Source organism: Centruroides sculpturatus, unplaced genomic scaffold, assembly GCF_000671375.1.
Source record: "Centruroides sculpturatus isolate CEXI.00-Female unplaced genomic scaffold, Cexi_2.0 scaffold48, whole genome shotgun sequence".
Classification (NCBI taxonomy): domain Eukaryota; kingdom Metazoa; phylum Arthropoda; class Arachnida; order Scorpiones; family Buthidae; genus Centruroides; species Centruroides sculpturatus.
Genome location: NW_019384294.1, coordinates 1,193,642 through 1,212,995, shown reverse-complemented (window position 1 = coordinate 1,212,995; position 19,354 = coordinate 1,193,642). Strand labels below are relative to the sequence as shown.

The following is a 19,354-nucleotide window of genomic DNA, read 5'->3' as shown; positions in this document are numbered from 1 at the left end:
AACTTTCTTATAATTAAAGATTATACCTCTATATACGATCTTATTTCCAAAGAAGTTTTTCCGCTCCACATTTCAATACTGATGATATTCTCAAAAATGATCAAAATTACATGAAGAGAACACATTTAAATTGCAAAATTAAAAATTTTTTTTATATTAGTTGAAATATATTTTATAGTGTCTCAGAAAAACACTGTAATTTCCTCAATAAAATATTTTTAATTGACTTCTCCTGTTGATACATATGAATCTATCTCACCTACTATAAAAATTATCAGATTAATCATTAATTACCTAAAATAATATTTATTACAGTTTATATTTTTCACCTAATTCCTATAATTTAAATAAAATTTATACATTGGATATCTTATATTATAAATTTCCAAATAATAATGTCAAATTTAACATGCATAATATTCAATTATAAAATAAAATATATGGAAATAAAGAAATTTTGAAACAGTAGATATTTTCACTCTAAAACAATCAAAAGGATTAGTTCTAAACCAAATTCACATACCTAACATTTCATCAAGTCAAATCAAATTTATATAAAAAATTAATAATAATAAATAAATAAGTGTCAAATAACAATAAAATATTACAAAACATTTTTGTTTAAAAAAATATTTAAAAAAACCACTTATATCACTATTTTCCTTTATCATAGTCACTTTGTTTCAAAATTCTTTATCCCTAAAATTCATCCTGTCAAGGATGACTATGTAGATTTTAAAAAATTTTTAAATTTTCAATATTGATAAATACAAATATCATCATCATCATCATCATCATCATCATCATCATCATAAATACAAATATAACATTTTAATATTTTTGTTAATGAAAATGTTTAATATTATCCTTTCTCACGATACAAGACATTTAACAGGACATATGTTACCATTTGTATTTCTAATCTTATCCAGAAACCATGAAAACTTTTATTTAAATAAATAATAGATAAAACTTCAACATCAAATTTTAATTCCAGAATGGCTTTCAACTGTTGTATAGTATTAAAATTAATTCTCTTCACATAAGCTGTTTTAATAAAGATTCTTAATCAATTTGAAAAGTTACGTCAATCTTTTCTCATTTTATATAAAAAAAATAATTTCTTTCAAAGAAAACATCTATAATATATTTCTTTGCATTCCTTTTACCATTGATGCTATTATGTATCAGTTTAATCAAAGTAATCATTAATCTCTTGCTTTATATGAAGATCAAAATTTGTTCTTTAATTTAAACACAAATTTTCACAAATACTGGTAGATCTTTAATTTATCTTAAATGATATTGTGTATCCTATTTTATTTTAAACAAAACAATGTTAAAGTTTGAAAACACTTGGTTTCTTATTTGATGTAATCTGAAACCTGAAGCAGGCTCTTAAATGAGGCCGAAAACATTTGTTATAATAAATATGTTTTGCTGGAAAAGTAAGGAAGATGATCTTTCGTTGCTTTAATTTTATCTTTCTATCTACCACACTGTTATCCATTATCAGACTTTTACTCTTAAAACAAATCTTTAATTCCAATAAATTTTCATTTATTCTTCTTCAGAGTTTCATTTTTTAAAAAATACAATCCAGAAAAATGTAATAAATTTTCTAATAAATTGCTGCATTTTCATAATATATACTTATTAGTTATGTAAAAATATAATTAATACTTCCTTCAAGCAATTTTTGTCAAATTAAAATTTCAGATTTACAGTACTATTTTTTAATGACTACTTAATTCCATGATCAGATTTATCATTAAATTTATAATACAGTCGACCCCCCTATAACGTGGGTTTATAATACGAATTTGTATATTGCGGCGAAAAAATTGCGACCATATTCGTATAAAGATGCTAAAAGAGAGTCGTAAAATGCAGTAAAATGTCATCGCCGACTCATGATACGACAGATTGGTTGAATCTGGACCAATAGTGGACGAGCAGCCGAACTATTTACACACTATGGAGAGTTTAGGCAGGTAAGTTGAGTTTACTATCGTCTGTACAGTATATAAATTAGGTACTGTAAGTCTAATACAGTACTGTAATTTTATACATTTCTTGTGAAAAAACATTTCTTATTCAACGGCCATAAAAATTATTTCTATTAATGATGTCTCCAAAGTTCAACGAAATTTTCGCAGAAAAATAACTTATCAGAAAACACACCCGCCATTCGGTGCGCTGCTCCGCGACGAAAGCAAGCTTAAGCAAGAACGGTGCACACTCGGTAAGTAATCCTACAATTTTTTGTTTATAGCATAGTTTATACAGATACCCAAAAAATTATACGTATTTTGGAAGGAAATGTTGAGTCAAATTAGTCTAGAATCTATTAATTTTATGGGAGAAACCTTTCAAACAGCCGTAGTCCATAAACTGCACACATGCCGGGCTGTGATTGACTCATGTATTTAAGGATTCTTACAGCGTGAAATTCTTATAAAGTGGAACGTATCTATTGCGTTATAGGGGGGTCGACTGTATACACATATATTTTTCTTATTTCCAAACTTACTACTCTCTATTTTCAAAAGTTATCATGAGCATTTTTATTTTCAATGTTCTCATTTTTTCCATTTTCAATTTTATCTTCAGACTGTATTTCATTGCATTTTTAGTTTAAACTTTATCAAGTTTAAAAGTTAACATAAGATATCAATAGTTTGTGTGTGCAACTGACTTCAATATTATAAACAAACTTGATCCATAATAGTTACTCATTCTTCAGCCATACTTTAATTTCATTAGCACATGAAAGTCAGTATCTACCACCTGCTATGAGGATTATAACAGATAGCAGATAATGACTGTAAGGCCATCTGATTATACTGAATGGATGTACCCTATAATAAATCTGACTTACGGAACCTTTAACCGATGTGTGTCACTTTTTCTTTCAAAAATCAAACGTTTTCCTAACCCCTTCTGGGTTCTTCATCAGGATAACAGCTGGATCGAATATCGATTTCAAAAAGTTTTAATGATTCCGAACTTGACTCGTTCCATTCGCTTAATCCGTCACGTGATGTAATTGAAATTGTTCTATTTTTGACGGTCGATNATTTGTCATCATTACTTTTGAATACTATGAAAGTACTGTAATATGCATCTACATTGTGCACGCTTTTCAAAGTGCAATGCAACACTTTTTAAAGTATATACAAGACACAAGTGTCCATGTCATTCTTCTCTGCTGGTTGGCCTGGTACTGGGACTGGGAATGTGAAGGCCAAGTAATGTGGTTTGGGCGAACTCGTGACAAGTCGTGCATACACGTAGCGTTGAACATTATGTTAATATGCGATTAGTCATCATTTCTTTGTTTACTAGATATCTTGTAGCAAAATAGAAGTGACAATGAGTTATCTTGAACTACACTTAAGTAAATTTCCAAGAAAATGACTAAAGGCCCTAAACTTTGTGACACCCCAATCGTGGCGCCGCGGCACCCCAGTTGAAAAACACTGCCTTACAGGTTAGCAAAATAAACTAACTCTGACAACTAAGCAAGAATAATTGAAACATTAACAAATTCAACTTGTTCAAAAGTAAAACAAACTTCTTTCCAATAGATTGCTTTTTTTAAGAAAATCTTTCAGATGGTATCATTGAAGATGTCCTTTAAATTCCAAAGCATTTTTCAATCCAAAGAAGTCAGATTGCTTTTGACTTAAATAAAAAACCAATTTGCAACTTCCAAACACAAAGTTACAGTAAACAGTACCTGAAATAGTTAAACAAAGAAAAAAGTAAAACTATACTTATTGTTTGAAATCCTTCATTTTCACCATGTTGATTACCTTCATCTTCACTCATTGTGCTTATTATCAAAGACAAAAGGACTAATTTGCATAAAATGCCAAATTAACATCATACAGCATTTATTAACCAAACTATCTGTAATTTTGAAAGTTCTCCAAGAGAAAAAAGTCATAGAAAATGATTTTTAAAAATGCTAAGAAAGATTTTAAAAAATCTAAATTGCAATTATTTACAATAATGAAAAAAAAATTCATTTTTATCCTTTGCTTTGTTTTTTTCTTACTTTTTATTTTAGTCATTTATTTTTTGGTCACAGGTTTATTTTTCCATCTTAATTGTTCCTCCTTTTTCTTGGAGTTTCTTTGTTCTTTTAACAAAGTTAAAAACAATTTCAAAAGGGAGAAATCTTAGAATATCTTGTTAAATTAAGTTACAGGAATTTATGCAAATTACTTGTTATTTCACCAAAAGAGAGTGTAGTCAGGATAGAGGATAGAAACAAAAAGATGGTAAAGTAATCACTGAAATAAGTTATTTTTAAAGCAATTTCTAATATACTTGTAGATAAATTGTTATCTACAAAAATAAGTTCACATTGTATAATTTGGTAAAATTTAGTCTAGAACATTAAAACCTTACAAAACAAATTAAAGTTTTTCATAAAAACTTCTCAATTTAATTGAAATTAACATTGTTGTTATGACCATGATGTTTATGTTTCATAATCCATTCAGACATTTTTGCCAGGACACACAATGCATAAATGTTTTGACAAAAGTTAAGAATGTAAACTTTCCTTTCGTTAGCCATTGTGAAATAGATTCCTTGTCTTAGAGCATTAAAAAATCAGAAACAGAAGACATATTTAATCATCTTTTTCTCAACCAGTTTTATGTATTTTCATTCTAGGCTAAGGTTTAAGAAGACAAAAAACAAGAAAAACCTAATAACATCTGCTTTGGATATTCATTATATTAACCTGTTGATATGTCATGAAAATGGAAAGGGTAACAAGGCATATAATAACATCTGTCTAATTATCCGTCTTGTTAGTTTTCCCTGTAGATATGTCATGTAATCAGATAGGATAATAAAACAGACCCTTTGATGTTACCCACCAGAATTTTTTCTTTAGGGATATCATGTAAATAGATGGATAACAACACAGATGTACAAACATGTTTTTATCCAGTTTGTTAGTTTTTCCTCTAGGCCTAGCCTGAAATTAGATGGATAACAAAACAGAGTTATTAACATTATTTTGTTATCCATACCTGGTAATTTATTTAATTTATTTCTTGCAACTCAAACATACATTTCCTTATTTTTTTTTTTTTCAAATTACACCCCCAAAACTTCTAAGCATCTTTTTTTCATTAAATCTTCAAAAGAAAACTTTTCCCACAAGTCCATTCTCTAACACAAAGGATAGAACATCTTTACTCCCAATATTGAAAACAGCATTGAGCATGCATTATTCACTATCATGTTTCATGGCACACACAAAGATTACAATCATCACATCACATGTGGATAGCAAAGAGGAGGAGCACCTGATAATTTTATATGAAATAAAAGAAAGAAAAGTTACATACCTTATGGAAAATATCAAATCAATCACAATCAAATTTTTAATTTAGCAATTAGTGTTTTAGAATTTCAATTTATAAAATATTAATGATAATTTTATGTAAAATAAAAGGAAGAAAAGTTACATACCTTATGGAAAATATTAAACCAATCACAATCAAATTTTTAATGCTCTTCCACTTTATTAGCCACACATGATATGACAAGATTGTGAACATTGTGCAAACCTCATGTTGCAAGGGCAAACAGCATGCACTCAATTTCATTGTCTTTGGATTTCCATTAATAAGAAAGAAAAGATTTCAGAAAGCTAGCTCCAGGTTAATCACTAGGAAAAAAGGTTTCCTTTTGGAGAGTTAATGAAAAAAAGGAGTTGAATTTTTTGGGGGCAATTTAAGAAACAGTAAAAAAAAAAAGCATAAATTTGTAGTAGTAAAATTTAGAAAAATTACTAAAACAGATAACAAAACAGACTTCAATATATTTGTTTTGTTAGCCCAACTATTCACTTGCTAGATTTAAATGGAAGAGTAACAGAAAGGCTAACAGAAGTTACTTCTTTTAATTTATTTTACCCTGTTTTCATGTTCTTGAATTTAAGGAAAATTTAACAACATAGATAACAAAACAAACATTAGTAAGTCTGTTTTGTTATCCCATCTTTTCAAATACTAGTCCTAAAGGAAAAGTTACTTGAATGAATAACAAAATACACATTAGTGTGATTTGTTATACCATGTATGTGCAACCCATACATCACAGTACAGGAGTCCAACTGCATGCAAAACTTTTCAAACAAGTTTTTGGTAGATGAACAGAAACTGTTTCTGTTCAGCTACTAAACAATCACCTCCAGTTTGGATAAATACAATATGTTAATCTTACAACTATGACATTAATACCTTACAGCAGTGTTTTTCAACCTTTTTCATTGAGTGGCACCCCTGATTGAAAAATAAAAAATTGTGACACCCTTGACCAGCGGCAGATCTGAATAAGGGGGCTAATAATGGGGCAGATAAATTTTTTGCGAAAATGAATATTACACNACTTGACCCCATAACTACTGCTTACCATGAGGATGCATTGCCAGTTACACAATTTAATTATAATTATTAAATTTAATAAGAAATGGTGCCTAATGCCACCCTCTAGTGACAAATTATTTAGTAATTAATTTAAAATACAGTAGAGCACCATTTATCCGAAAGTCGGTTATCCAAAAGAATTCCAGTCGGCAAATTTAAATTTTCGCTAGTGCTGTGGCAATGCAATCTTTGGCTATATCTTGGGCTACTCCAATATTTTTTTTTGTTGGTGTGTGTGTGTATGTGTGTGTGTGTGTGTTTTAGCTGGCAGCACTGGCACTTTTGTGTGGTGTTTTTCTGAGGACTTTGTGTGGTGCTGAATCAAACATTTTTGATACTAGATCAAAACTTCTAAAGTATATTTCTTTGGTTTTTATATTTTTCACTATATTTATTTTGTTTGTACAAAATAAAGAAATAATTTTTAATGATACAATAGCCATGATTATTATTTTAAAAAGTTTACGTTAGGCTTAACATTGATGAAAATTCAACACGAAACAACACGCAATGGAGAAAAATTTCAACACGAGATAGGTTAATATATTTTTTCGTACATAATCGGTTATCTGAAAAATAAGTTATCCGAATAACCCCAGTCCCCAATTGATTCGGATAAACGACGCTCTACTGTAATCATGATATAATTGTCTGATATTATTCGGTAGTTGCTGGCTTATTATATGTGTACATTGGGTTTGTAGATGTTGCTTTATGATATCAAAATTCATTTTTATTATATTAAATTAAAATTTACCACTTTAGATGGCAACAGCTGAAACATAGTGCTTAAAGATCTTCCCTCATTATCGGTAGCTGTCATCACTGCTGTGAATAATTCTTCATATGGGTTATCTTCTTCATTACCATCTCCATGATGATCCTTTTATTATAAAAATACAATTTTAATATGATAGTTCTTAAAAAATTATCATTAGATAAGAAAACTTTAACAAATTAAAATGAAATCAATTTTACAACATTCAAAAACATTTAAATAATATTAACCCCTTCTGAGCCGCGCTCGAGTGTGACTCGAGCAAGTTTTATAGCGTTACATCGTTAAGGCTACTTTTGAAAAAATTATTTTTTTTGAATTTTTGGAATGTTTTTTAGGTCCCCAAATTTTTTCAGAATTTTTTGCGCACGCGAAAAAATTTTATCGCGATTTTAATGAGCCTTTGATAAGGCTCGATTAAGGCTTAATGTTTTTTTAATGGGAGTTTTTTATCAAAATTAATTTATCATTCTAAAGTTGTAGCGCACCGATTTTCCTTCGGTAAAGTTATTTAAAGCTGCTTTCTGATGTCAAAAACGACTTCCGATAGTTTTTTAATTTTTTTAATTAATAGATTTTATTATATAGAAGTTTAATTAATTAGGGGGGGTCGGAAATCGCAATAAAAATTATAATTTTTTTAAAATATTTAAAAATATACCGCCAGATTGAAGTCACCCTACTTTAAACCCTTGTCCTCCCGCGATGTCTATGAGAATGTCCCGGGAAATCGGACTCCAGCTGTGTTCAAGGTCACCCAGCTGTGTAAACAATGACTCATCGGTGTTACATTTCACAGACAGGCGAAACAAAGGAAAATAAAATATAAAGCTTTTTCTTCAAAATTAACGCATTTCTTTCGTGTTTTTTCAGTTTTAAGTATTTTTTATGCTTAATTAAAAATTTTAAAAAAAATGGGCGGCTCAAAGGGGGTTAATAAATCAAAAATTTACTGAAGTGTTTTTAAATGTCTAAATGGTTTAAATCAGTGATTCTCAGCCTTTTTAAAATGATAATAAATGAATAATTTTGATGGAACACCAACAAGTCAATGTTATATCAAAGATCCCTTATGTATTGTACAGAATAATCATAATTAAAAAGTAAGTGTTCAGAGCTCTATGTAGAAAGAGCTATTATGCAAATCTCAACCAAATTTGGTATAAATACTATCCTAAGTATGTAGTTTCAATTGTTGAAAAAAATTTTACTTCAAATATTGGCTGATAGGATAAGATTTTGTACTGCTGTCCTCTTAATGTGCATATTATGTTTGCTTTTTAATAAATTTTGGGAGTTAAGGAACAAAATTGCAATAATTCTATTTTAATTACAAATGTAATTACAGATGTAGAATGTGCATTTGATGTATGGTATGATATATGGCATGATCAATGCCATCTCCATACAGCTACTCTTCTTCCAACTCCATCTAAATGTTGCCTTAAATGAACATCACACTTTAAGACAAAAAGCAACTGACATGCATAAAACTGTCAGATGTAAAATTCTGTCTTTTGAAACAGTTAGGTTAGAACATAGTCTTGATAAACAAGCCTCTTTAGGTAGCCCATAACCAAAAGTCAGGGATTCAGACTGACAATCATGATCATTGAAAATGATTGATTAATCACACTTATGCAAACACTTGTTACAATAAGGCTTGCACATTTAAGCTAAAATGCATAGATGTACTATCATGTGTAAAGATTATAATGTTCAGACAATTTCTCTGCTGTAGTGCTAGAATGATAAAGTTTTGGAGCATATCTCTATAACTAGTGACATTAACAAAACATGTCACTTGCCTAGTGAATAGTTTTTTCAAAAAAATTAGAATCAATAATAAAAGATGCTTTGAAACCATTCTACACTATTATCTTTGCTGACTACCATGGTAAATTTGTAGGTGAATGTATGGATTTTCATCAGACCAAATATAGCAGTTGTGAGTTTGCATCACCATGTAATGAAAATGAGCCTCATCATGCCATACAATTTGCCAGGATATGCATCATCTACATCAGGAGTCACCAAACTTTTTTCATAGCGGGCTACATAACTGAGAGAATGATGAGTACGGGTGCATAACCATTTTGTTCAATACAGTATACTGAATAAACAAACCCAATAATAATAAAGACAACCAATATATTTATTTACTAATACACAAACATGATTGCTGCAGTAAGCTCATAATTGCTTTTCTTAGAAACTTCTTTGCAGGTACTTACACAAAAAGTGCTCCAATATCCAAAGTGGCAAAAAGTCGCTAAATTTTTTATTTCACCGATTTTCCTAAATATCATATTGCTATCAGATGCAAAAACCAGAATGGACCAATTTTGGCATTTTTACTTACACTTATTTAAATTTTTTCTACATAGTAAGTTTATCTACAATCTATGATATTTCCATATAAATAATTATATTTTAGCTCATTTGTGACATGGTATGGCAGCGGGCTGGATGAACTGACTTCGCAGGCCGTAGTTTGGTGACCTCTGATCTATGCCATTCAAGTTACAAATGTCATGAAAAATGTTTTCTGCTTATCATTATCATCAGTATCTAATTGTTGACTATGAGGATATCTTGTAAGAATAAAAATGCAAGATATTTTATAGAACTTTTCACATTGTCAGTAGGGAATGTCTGATTGCTGTAATATTGCACAAGCACTACTACTGCCATGAAAATTTCTCATTCTGTGCTCCGCTACTGCAGTAGCAATATCTTCTGTTTTCAGATGTCCAAATGGTTTGCAATCCTGTCCTGGTTTTACAGGGAAATTCCAATCTTCTCAAAATGCAATCATTTTCATGAGATTCCCAACAATCAGGAGATTGTCATAAACCTTTTAAGTGTCAAAATTCTGTAAGTGCTGAGCTGGCATTGCTGTTTCATTAACAGCAAAGTTTAACAAATAATGCACAATTAGGTAAAATACCATGACTGTTCACCTGTCAAAGAATTAGGAATACTTTATAACTCCTTTTATACTCAAAATTTATTTGAAAGCATATACAATATGCCCTATGAAGGAAATAGCATTGCCAAATTTTGCCCTAGCTGCTGAATTTTAAAGTAAAATTTGTTCCCAAAAATTAAAACTACATACACAACTAGAATTTCAACTGTATTTGGTATACTCTGTATACCAAATACAGTTGAAATTTGCCTAATAGTTCTTTCTACAGAGAAATCTGAATACCTTTTATTATGATCACCCTGTACATAATAAAATAAAATGTCAAAGTTCTGCACTTTCTAAATAAAAAATATACAAAACACAATATGATAAACAGTTATTTTTAAGTAGTATTTTGAAATTTTGTAGCATCTCTTTGAGAAATTCATGGCATATCAGCTGAGAACCACAGCTCTAAATCATAAGAGACTGATTTTAGCTACTATTATGTATAAAATTAATTTTAAATTAAATTCTTAAAAAAGTTATTATACTTACCACATCAAACTGCATGCGACGTCTTTTCTTTACAAGTTCTTCTTGATCCTTTCCTTCATCATTTCCATGAGTTCTTCTCCTTTTTGGCATATTTATAAAGTTTTTTTCACTACTCAAATTTCTATAAATAAAATTTAATTTAAATAAAAAATCCACACAATAAATTTTTTTAAAATTAAAATCATTATTTATTAACACAATAAAATATTATTATTAAAAAATCTGAGCTGTAATATCTCTTAATATAATCAATTAAAACTTAAATGTAGAATATCATTAATTATTTATATCTGAAACATATAAATAAATCTGGTTTCAATGAAATCTCATCAATTTAATTATCAATTACTCAATTAATATAATATTCCTAATCATGATAATCATCTTACATAACACAACATATTTCATTTACAAAAAAGTTTCTGGAATTTCTTGTGTAAAATCATGCAAACATATCTTTTGTATGTTTCTATGTTTCCAGCACTAACTTTACACACAAAACAAACATTTTCAGCCCAATTTACAGACCTGCTTCAAGTTAGAACTCAACACAGCTCTTTGGAATGGCTTCTAACTTAAAGCAGGCCTTTAAATTGGGCCAAAAATGTTTATTCTGTGTGTAAAGTTAGTGCTGGAAACATACAATAGGTTGTGTTTGTATGATTTTAAAATTTATACATTAGATAATAAGATAATTAAATCTATAAAATAATCTAAAAATAACTAAACACCAATATAAAAGAATAAAATAAATTTAAAAACCTTTTTTATTCCTAACTAAAAAAAATAAAAACATCACGTCTCTAGAAATTTCTAGACAAGAGTTGTTAGTTTATTAAATGATCTCAAAAGTAAAGAACTAAGGATTCTTAATATATATATAAATGTTACTAAAGCCAACTATTGCCGTATGCTATTGAGCTATATAACAACTATAATATTAATAAATTACCAAACAATTTGATATTAGAGGGAGGCATTAGGTACCATCTCTTAATAAATTTAATAATTTTAATTTTAATTAAATAATTTAGATTAAACTGGAAGAAAAGAATTAGCACAGAGCGGGACTTGAACCCACAACTGCCGCTTACCATGCGGATGTATGCCAATTACGCTACCAGTACCTCCAGTCCAATCTCGTCTTCCAGTATATATAACATTATGCTATAACCATCGTTGGTTACTACTAATGCTATTTTTAATTTTTCAATAAAAACAATTCATAATTGAAATTTACAAATTTTCACAATTTTAAAACAACCTGAATAATATACGAGTAATTATTTATTGTGACATCATCACGATGCCAGGCTGCAATTTTTAACCATATTTTTAATTTATTTCATTTAAAATATATGCTCCCTCCTCAAATTAGTAGTTGCTTGCCTCTGTACATCACACTTTTCCTTTAACAATAGAGTCATGATGGTCATCTATCTAACATCTTTCAGGGAGAAATTTTTGAATTAAAATAACATGACTTCCAGTTTGCATAAGTTTGTATACAGTTAATTGGGATCTCCTGCCCCTAAGATTTCCATACCTGGTGTCATCTTTCATCTAGCTTACTCCATTCTCGAGATTAAGGAAAGACAGGCAGATGTATGGATGAATGACAGTGGGAATTTACAGGTTTACAATATTTTCAAATTGCAGCCCAATTAATGATATAAAATTTTAGACTACAGTACAATTTCACTACAATATATAAAAAAGAAAAAGCATTGCTTTTAATGGAGTAATAAATACAAAAAATTAAAAACTTCAAGCACTTCCGAGTTTAACAACTCATTCTTTATGGTCCTGAAAATGAGTGATTTAGCTTGAAAGAGTTTGAATGTTTTTTTTTAATTTTTTTGTATTTTCACTTCATTAAAAACAATATTTCTTCTTGATAAAAAATTTTAAATATTTTTATTTTTTTCAAACTTCACTTTCCTCCAATCTTTCATAAATATTTATTAATTTCATTTTCATTTCAAAATTGAATATTTCATTTTTAACAAACATTACCTCATGGTTTTCTGAATCCATATTATCTTCTATATTAAATGTTTATTTCAGATAGCCAACTGTTTAAATTTACCACAAAGGAATGTTTTCATCCTTTATTAGGACAGCTTCAGCTTCTTAATGAATATCAGTCACTATTCAAACTAAGGGTTCAAAGTTCAAATTTAGTTTGAACAGTGACTGATATTTGTTAGGAAGCCAAAGCTATCCTAATACAGAATGAAAACATTCCTTTGTGGTAAATTTAAACAGTTGGCTATCTGAAATAAACATTTAATATAGAAGATAATATTTTATTTTATTTTTAATTCATATTATAATGGAAAAATATAATAAATATAAAAATAATATTTTATATTCCAACAAACAATTATTTCTCTATTTTTCAAAAAAAAAATAATACAAAAATAAAACATTTAAGTTTAAAAATGGATTATTATAGGAGGAAACACTAAGAGTATGGCTCAAAGTTAAAATTGTGCAGTACCATCTGTTGTGAGATTTTATAAAGAAACAATTTTTATAACATTATAATCATCCTCCAGTTCCAACTCCATGTTACAGTATAACATCTCAAATACTAGTTCTGCTGATGTTCAAAATTTAAATGTCAGTTATATTTGATTAAGTTTGGAGTTGTATCTGAAAATGAGTCAGGTAGACTGGAAAAACATCTTATATCATAAATAATGTGAACTTTCTATTGAAATAGCATTTGAGATGTTTAATCTATATATATAAAAATGAATGTGCATGTGTGTGTCAGTCTGTCCTTCATGCATTACCACACCGTTTATCACGTATTATTGCCGTGAAACTTTGGGAAGTTGTTTAATATACTCCCTCAAAGGTTTCTGGCATGGTACGATTGCCATGAAGCTTTGGGAAGTTTTTAATACACTCCGTTTCTGGCATAGTACATTTATCCTACAATAGAGTGTATACAAGCATTTCATAGCGAGATCAATGGATTTCAAATTGTGAAGACCATTTCCCCCCTCCAAAAAATATCTCTATATATGCATTTGTGAACTATTATTTACGATATTTGTTATAATTTTTGTTTAATCACTTTATTTCAACTATTTTTTGCTAATTACGTATTTGCTCAAACTTTGTTAAATCCTTAACGGTATCCCGAACAACAACCGAAGTTGTAGAAAGAAATTCGCCTATTTTACCGATCTAGGGATCCCTCTTTTCCAAATTTTAATATCAACTCAAAATAATTTAAAAAGACAAATTATAATAAAACGGTTTATTATCCAACTATCAGAAATATCACATGCCAAGGAAGAGAGGAAGGAGCAATTAAATAATTAAAATTATAAAGGATTAAAATATATATATAAAAATGGGGAATATCACACTTCTAACAATTGCTGCAAGTGTGTGGGCTAAATTTGAAGAATCCATGCTTCTTGCATGGACAACTGTATGTGGCCAGTTCACGCATCCGAAAACCTTCCGATTTATTCATGTATGCACCAGACGGAAAAACAAAAAATATCGTGTATCCACAAGCACTCCAATAAATAAATAGATTAAAATGACACTTTGAAATGTTTTCCCGATGAAAATGAATAATAATAAGTTTCAATGAAAATGATAAAATGTAAATTTAATTTTATCATAATGAGTTTGCTTGAATTTAATTTCTTCTGAGATCGCAGCAATGCGCGACGGGTAAGCAAGCATTAATTATAAAAAAGCAAATGCCTTATTTTTGGGGTAGGAATGAGTTCTTAAAAAAGTTGTAAATGCCAACAAAATTAAGTCTGACTCCATCATGATATGATTTCCTACCACCTGTCTCCTCTTGACTTATAATCTCCAAAATGTAATAGCAGCAATGTCCCAAAAGTAGAAGTATTCCTGCCAAATTTCAAAATTTTTGGTCCATAGGGTCCTGAGATATAAAGCAAAATACAAACCAACATGCAGAATTTTGTTTCCTTTTTTGATATTTTTGGAATCAGGAGATCTTCAAGCAAAAAATGCAAACTCAGAGTCCCATAAAAAGTACCAAGTGTGTTTAAGAATCTACTATAAAATCCATTCTAATTTAACATCATATGTATTACCATAAAATTATTTCTTAATGGTAATATAGTATACTGTATCTATTATGGTAATAATAATTTATTATCATATGCATAAAAGTGCAAACTAAATGTTTAAATCAACTTTATTTACATTATTATATTTAAGTTTACATCGATGTAATTAAAAATTTCAAAAATTACCTTTTATAAGAAATTTCTATTTGTCTTAAGTTTCGATAATGGTGGCACTTCTTATTTTGAGAATAATGTCGAATGAAAAGGCAACAAAAGGTTAAATGTATGCCAATTAAAAAGACACAATAACAATATTCACTTAAAAAAGTCAGTTATTTTAGACTGTAGGTGTTTTTCACCTAAAAATTGTTTATTGATGTCATTTTCTAAATCATACACTTTATTCATTATTTTTTATGAACTTTTCCGAGACCTGTAAAACATTTTCAATAATCTTATTGCATTACACACTTCCCTGGTTGATGGCACTTCATTTTCTCTGTCTGATGTTTTATCTTCATCATCATCTTCATCATCCACATTTTTTTTTGTCTGAAGATTTAATTTGCTCAACAATATCTGCATCTGTATAAAATAACAGGAGTAAGTATGCAGACTAACCAATTGTCACATCGTTTAAAGATGTGACAAACCTCACCCCACTGAAGTCAGGTGGTGAAGGTACCACCCATAGTTGTTCTAGGAAGTGGACTCTGACCCTAGAAACTGAACATGTAGTACATGTACTGTATTTTCTTTTTTAAATAAAATTTGTAATCTAATTTTGTAAATCTGGGAGTGCTTTACATATGATGTTATAACACTGTTTTATGTCATTACAAATGGGTTTTTTTAACATTATCTAGTATAATAAAATCATGGACCTATAAAAATTTGACATTATATTAGGGTTGTCATTATATCCAATGACATTATAATCAGGTTAAACTATTATGTATGTAAAAATATCACTTCCTAATAAAAAAAAATTAGCTTTTTTTGGTTTTGCTTTATGAATAGAAGTACCTATTAAAAAGTACACCTATTTGAGTTTGCAACCTGACCTGCCAAACCTAATTTTTTTTTATGATCTGAACCTTTTCTAAAAAAGTTTGCCGATCCCTGGCTCTTATGCAAGGGTGCATTATCATGCAGCAGTGTCCAGATTCCTTGAACATGATACTCCAGCCATACACATAAAATTTAGTTCAAAACACATTCCAAAATACCCAAATTTAAATTTCTCAGTGACATTCTGGCCATTTGGAATAAATTCCTCATACACAATACCCTTGGAGTTGTAAAAACAGACAATCATGGTCTTGACTTGTGATTTTTGGAAGTAAAGTTTTATAGCAAAGCTTATCTGATGATTTCCACATGGACATTTTGTCAACAGACTGTACTGATAGCACCATGTCTCATCACCCTTGTCAATGGTTTTGAAAATATTTAGGTTGTGGTGAGTTGTTATGATGATGTCCTGAGCATCATAAATGTACCTATTTTTGACTGAGTTCAGAACAAAGCTGAAACAGACCTTACGTTTGTTCAAATGATCATGTAAAATCATGTGGATGGAGTACCTGGACATTTCCAACTCCTCTGCCAACATTCTACAGATCACATATAGATCCTTGTCCAATATTTAATGTAAATATTTAATGCACTTTTTCAATGTTATTGTCTATAATCAATGGCTTCAGACAACCACTTTTTGGATTGTTTTCAATTGACTCCTGACTGTCTTTTAAGTCATAAACTTGTGTACAGGATAGGCACTCAACTCCATATACTAACAATTGTTATATTGCCCATATTCTAATAATTGTCAACATAGATGGGTAATTCTTATAAGAATAATATTTAACTTGTATTCTGAGGTAACTACATTGGCTGACCTAAATACATGTATTTTAGTTGTGTTCAATATTATCAAAAATCAACTATCAATATGATATTTTCCAATATCGAAGTTGAAAAATGAATACTGACTAATATTGTTATCAATGCTTGATATTACTGATATTGAGAATTATCAAAATTTATGAAATTAAAGTAATTCAAGTATTTCATTCAAATAATTTTTGTATATTTTTCACAATATTCCAATTTAACTAGTTTTACATTAGTTTTTACATTATTTATTAAATTAGTTTCACATCTTTCTTGAAATCCTGCTTTTTCCATCTTATATCATCAATATTCTTTTACTCCAATAATCATCAAATAAAATATTGACATGTGGTTTATCATTACAGGAAATATAGTATATTCAGATAGTCTTGGGAAAAGGATATAGTCTACTTTTAAAGTCACATCTGTCTGAGTTTCACATGAGAACAGCTAAACCTTCTTAGGCTATAGAATATAATTATTGTATATTTTGATATTAAATTGTTTTCGGTCAGATCTATTAAAATATATGTTTATTATAAGTACAGTATTTTATCATGTACTAGCTTACCCGTCGCGCATTGCTGCGATCTCAGAAGAAAGGAAATTCAAGCAAACTCATTATGATAAAATTAAATTTACATTTTATCATTTTCATTGAAACTTATTATTATTATTCATTTTCATCGGGAAAACATTTCAAAGTGTTGTTTCAATTTTATTTATATATTGGAGTGCTTTGTGGGTACACGATATTTTTTGTTTTTCCGTCTGGTGCGTACACGAATAAATCAAAAGGTTTTCCGACGCATGAGTTGGACACATACAGTTGTCCAAGCGAGAAGCACGGATTCTTTAAATTTAGCCCACATACTCGCAGAAATTGTTAGAAGTGCGATATTCCCCACTTTTATATATTTTTTTTAATCCTTCATAATTTTGATTATTTAATTGCTCCTTCCTCTCTTCCTTGGCATGTTGTGAAATTTCTGATAGTTGGATAATAAACCGTTTTATTGTAATTTGTCTTTTTAAATTATTTTGAGTTGATATTAAAATTTGGAAAAGGGGGATCCCTAGATCGGTAAAATAGGCGAATTTCCTTCTACAACTTCGGTTGTTGTTCATGATACATTTAAGGCTTTAACAAAGTTCGAGCGATTACATAATTAGCAAAAAAAAAAGTTGAAATAAAGTGATTAAACAAAAATTATAACAAATATCGTAAATAATAAATGCATAATATGAAAATATAGAGGGAATTTGGAGGGGGAATATGAAAATATTCCCCCCTCCAAAAAATATAGAGATATTTTTTGGAGGGGGGAAATGGTCTTCACAATTTGAAATCCATTGATCTCACTATGAAATGCTTGTATACACTCTATTGTAGGATAAATGTACTATGCCAGAAACGGAGTGTATTAAAAACTTCCCAAAGCTTCATGGCAATCGGATAAACGGTGTGGTAATGCATGAAGGACACACACACACACACATACATTCATTTTTATATATATAGATAATATGCACTCCCATATATAATGTGCACCCATGTTTTTGGTCTAAACTTTCAAGAAAAAAATCTTTCATTTTAATTTTTAAAGTTAATTTTTAATGATCAACAGCTAGCAATGAAGAAATTAATGTAGCTGAATATTGAAACTCTGGAAATCTTTTAAACCCACCAACATCTCTTCACTTTTTTTCACTGTTTAATTTTGCTATGTTGCTTTGTTTCATTTTGTTTAATTGTGTGGCTAAAACTGTTTTAGCTACAAGTTCATTATAAGTTCAACAAAACTGATTATTGTATTCTAGAGTATTATTTGCATACAGATACAGATGATGATGTTGATTTTTAGAGTTAAAAAGTAACTCATAAGCACAAATAAAAGAATTAAAAACATTGAACAGAAACGTACTCGGCAAAATAATTATTCAAGTAACAAACACCTTATTTTTTTCCAAGGGAGTTTTATTAAAAAACTAATGTTTTCGATCTACTCCATAGATCATCTTCAGGTTTAAACATTCGAATTTGGAATAACAAAATATAGAACACCAAATTCAAATTCAAAGAGATAAATACCGATAACATAGCAACTAATTAAAATAAAAGTTAAAGCATAAATAAATAAATAAATGTAAAAATAAATAACATACAACCATTAAATATTATTATTATAAGCCACTATCCTTTAACCAATAAAAATCATTATGGTTCCCATAACGCAATTGCGGATATGGCGCAATTCAAGAGCTACTTGTAAGTTTTTTAAGTTTTTGAACGATGTACTTCCATGCTGAGGGTAGGCCTTCCGCATCTCTGGCGTTTATGCATTTTTCATCTAGCTTGCTCCTATATATTTCCATTTTTTCAGCAGTTTTCGCTAAAGTTGGGGAGTGCACTTGCTTGATGATTTCCGCATCCTCCAATCTAACTACGGATCCTTGGGCCTGAGCCATCTGGGCCAGAACTGTTGCGTTAGATCTTTTTCTAATATCGTATTTATGCTCTTTGACCCTTATTCCTAGGTTTCTCGTTGTAACTCCTATGTACTCCTTTTCTATTCCTAACTGCTGGTTCTCGTACGGGATCCTATAAACTCCTGCTTTATCTTCCTTTTTGATATCCCCTTTATCATTTCTTAGAATCTTGTACAGATTCGGAGCT

The 19,354-nt window shown here is 29.4% G+C and overlaps 1 protein-coding gene across 1 annotated transcript in view; it reads right to left on the bottom strand.

Moving 5' to 3' along the window:
- LOC111619293 (protein polybromo-1-like) overlaps window positions 1-19,354 on the bottom strand; it is a 169,674-nt gene that overhangs the window by 128,807 nt on the left and 21,513 nt on the right. The window contains exons 2-3 of the mRNA XM_023361020.1: window positions 10,706-10,826; window positions 7,216-7,341 (exon numbers count right to left, since the gene is read on the bottom strand). Of these exons, the coding sequence (XP_023216788.1) occupies window positions 7,216-7,341; window positions 10,706-10,795 (216 nt within the window). The 5' untranslated portion in view covers window positions 10,796-10,826. The remainder of the gene's footprint in view (window positions 1-7,215; window positions 7,342-10,705; window positions 10,827-19,354) is intronic.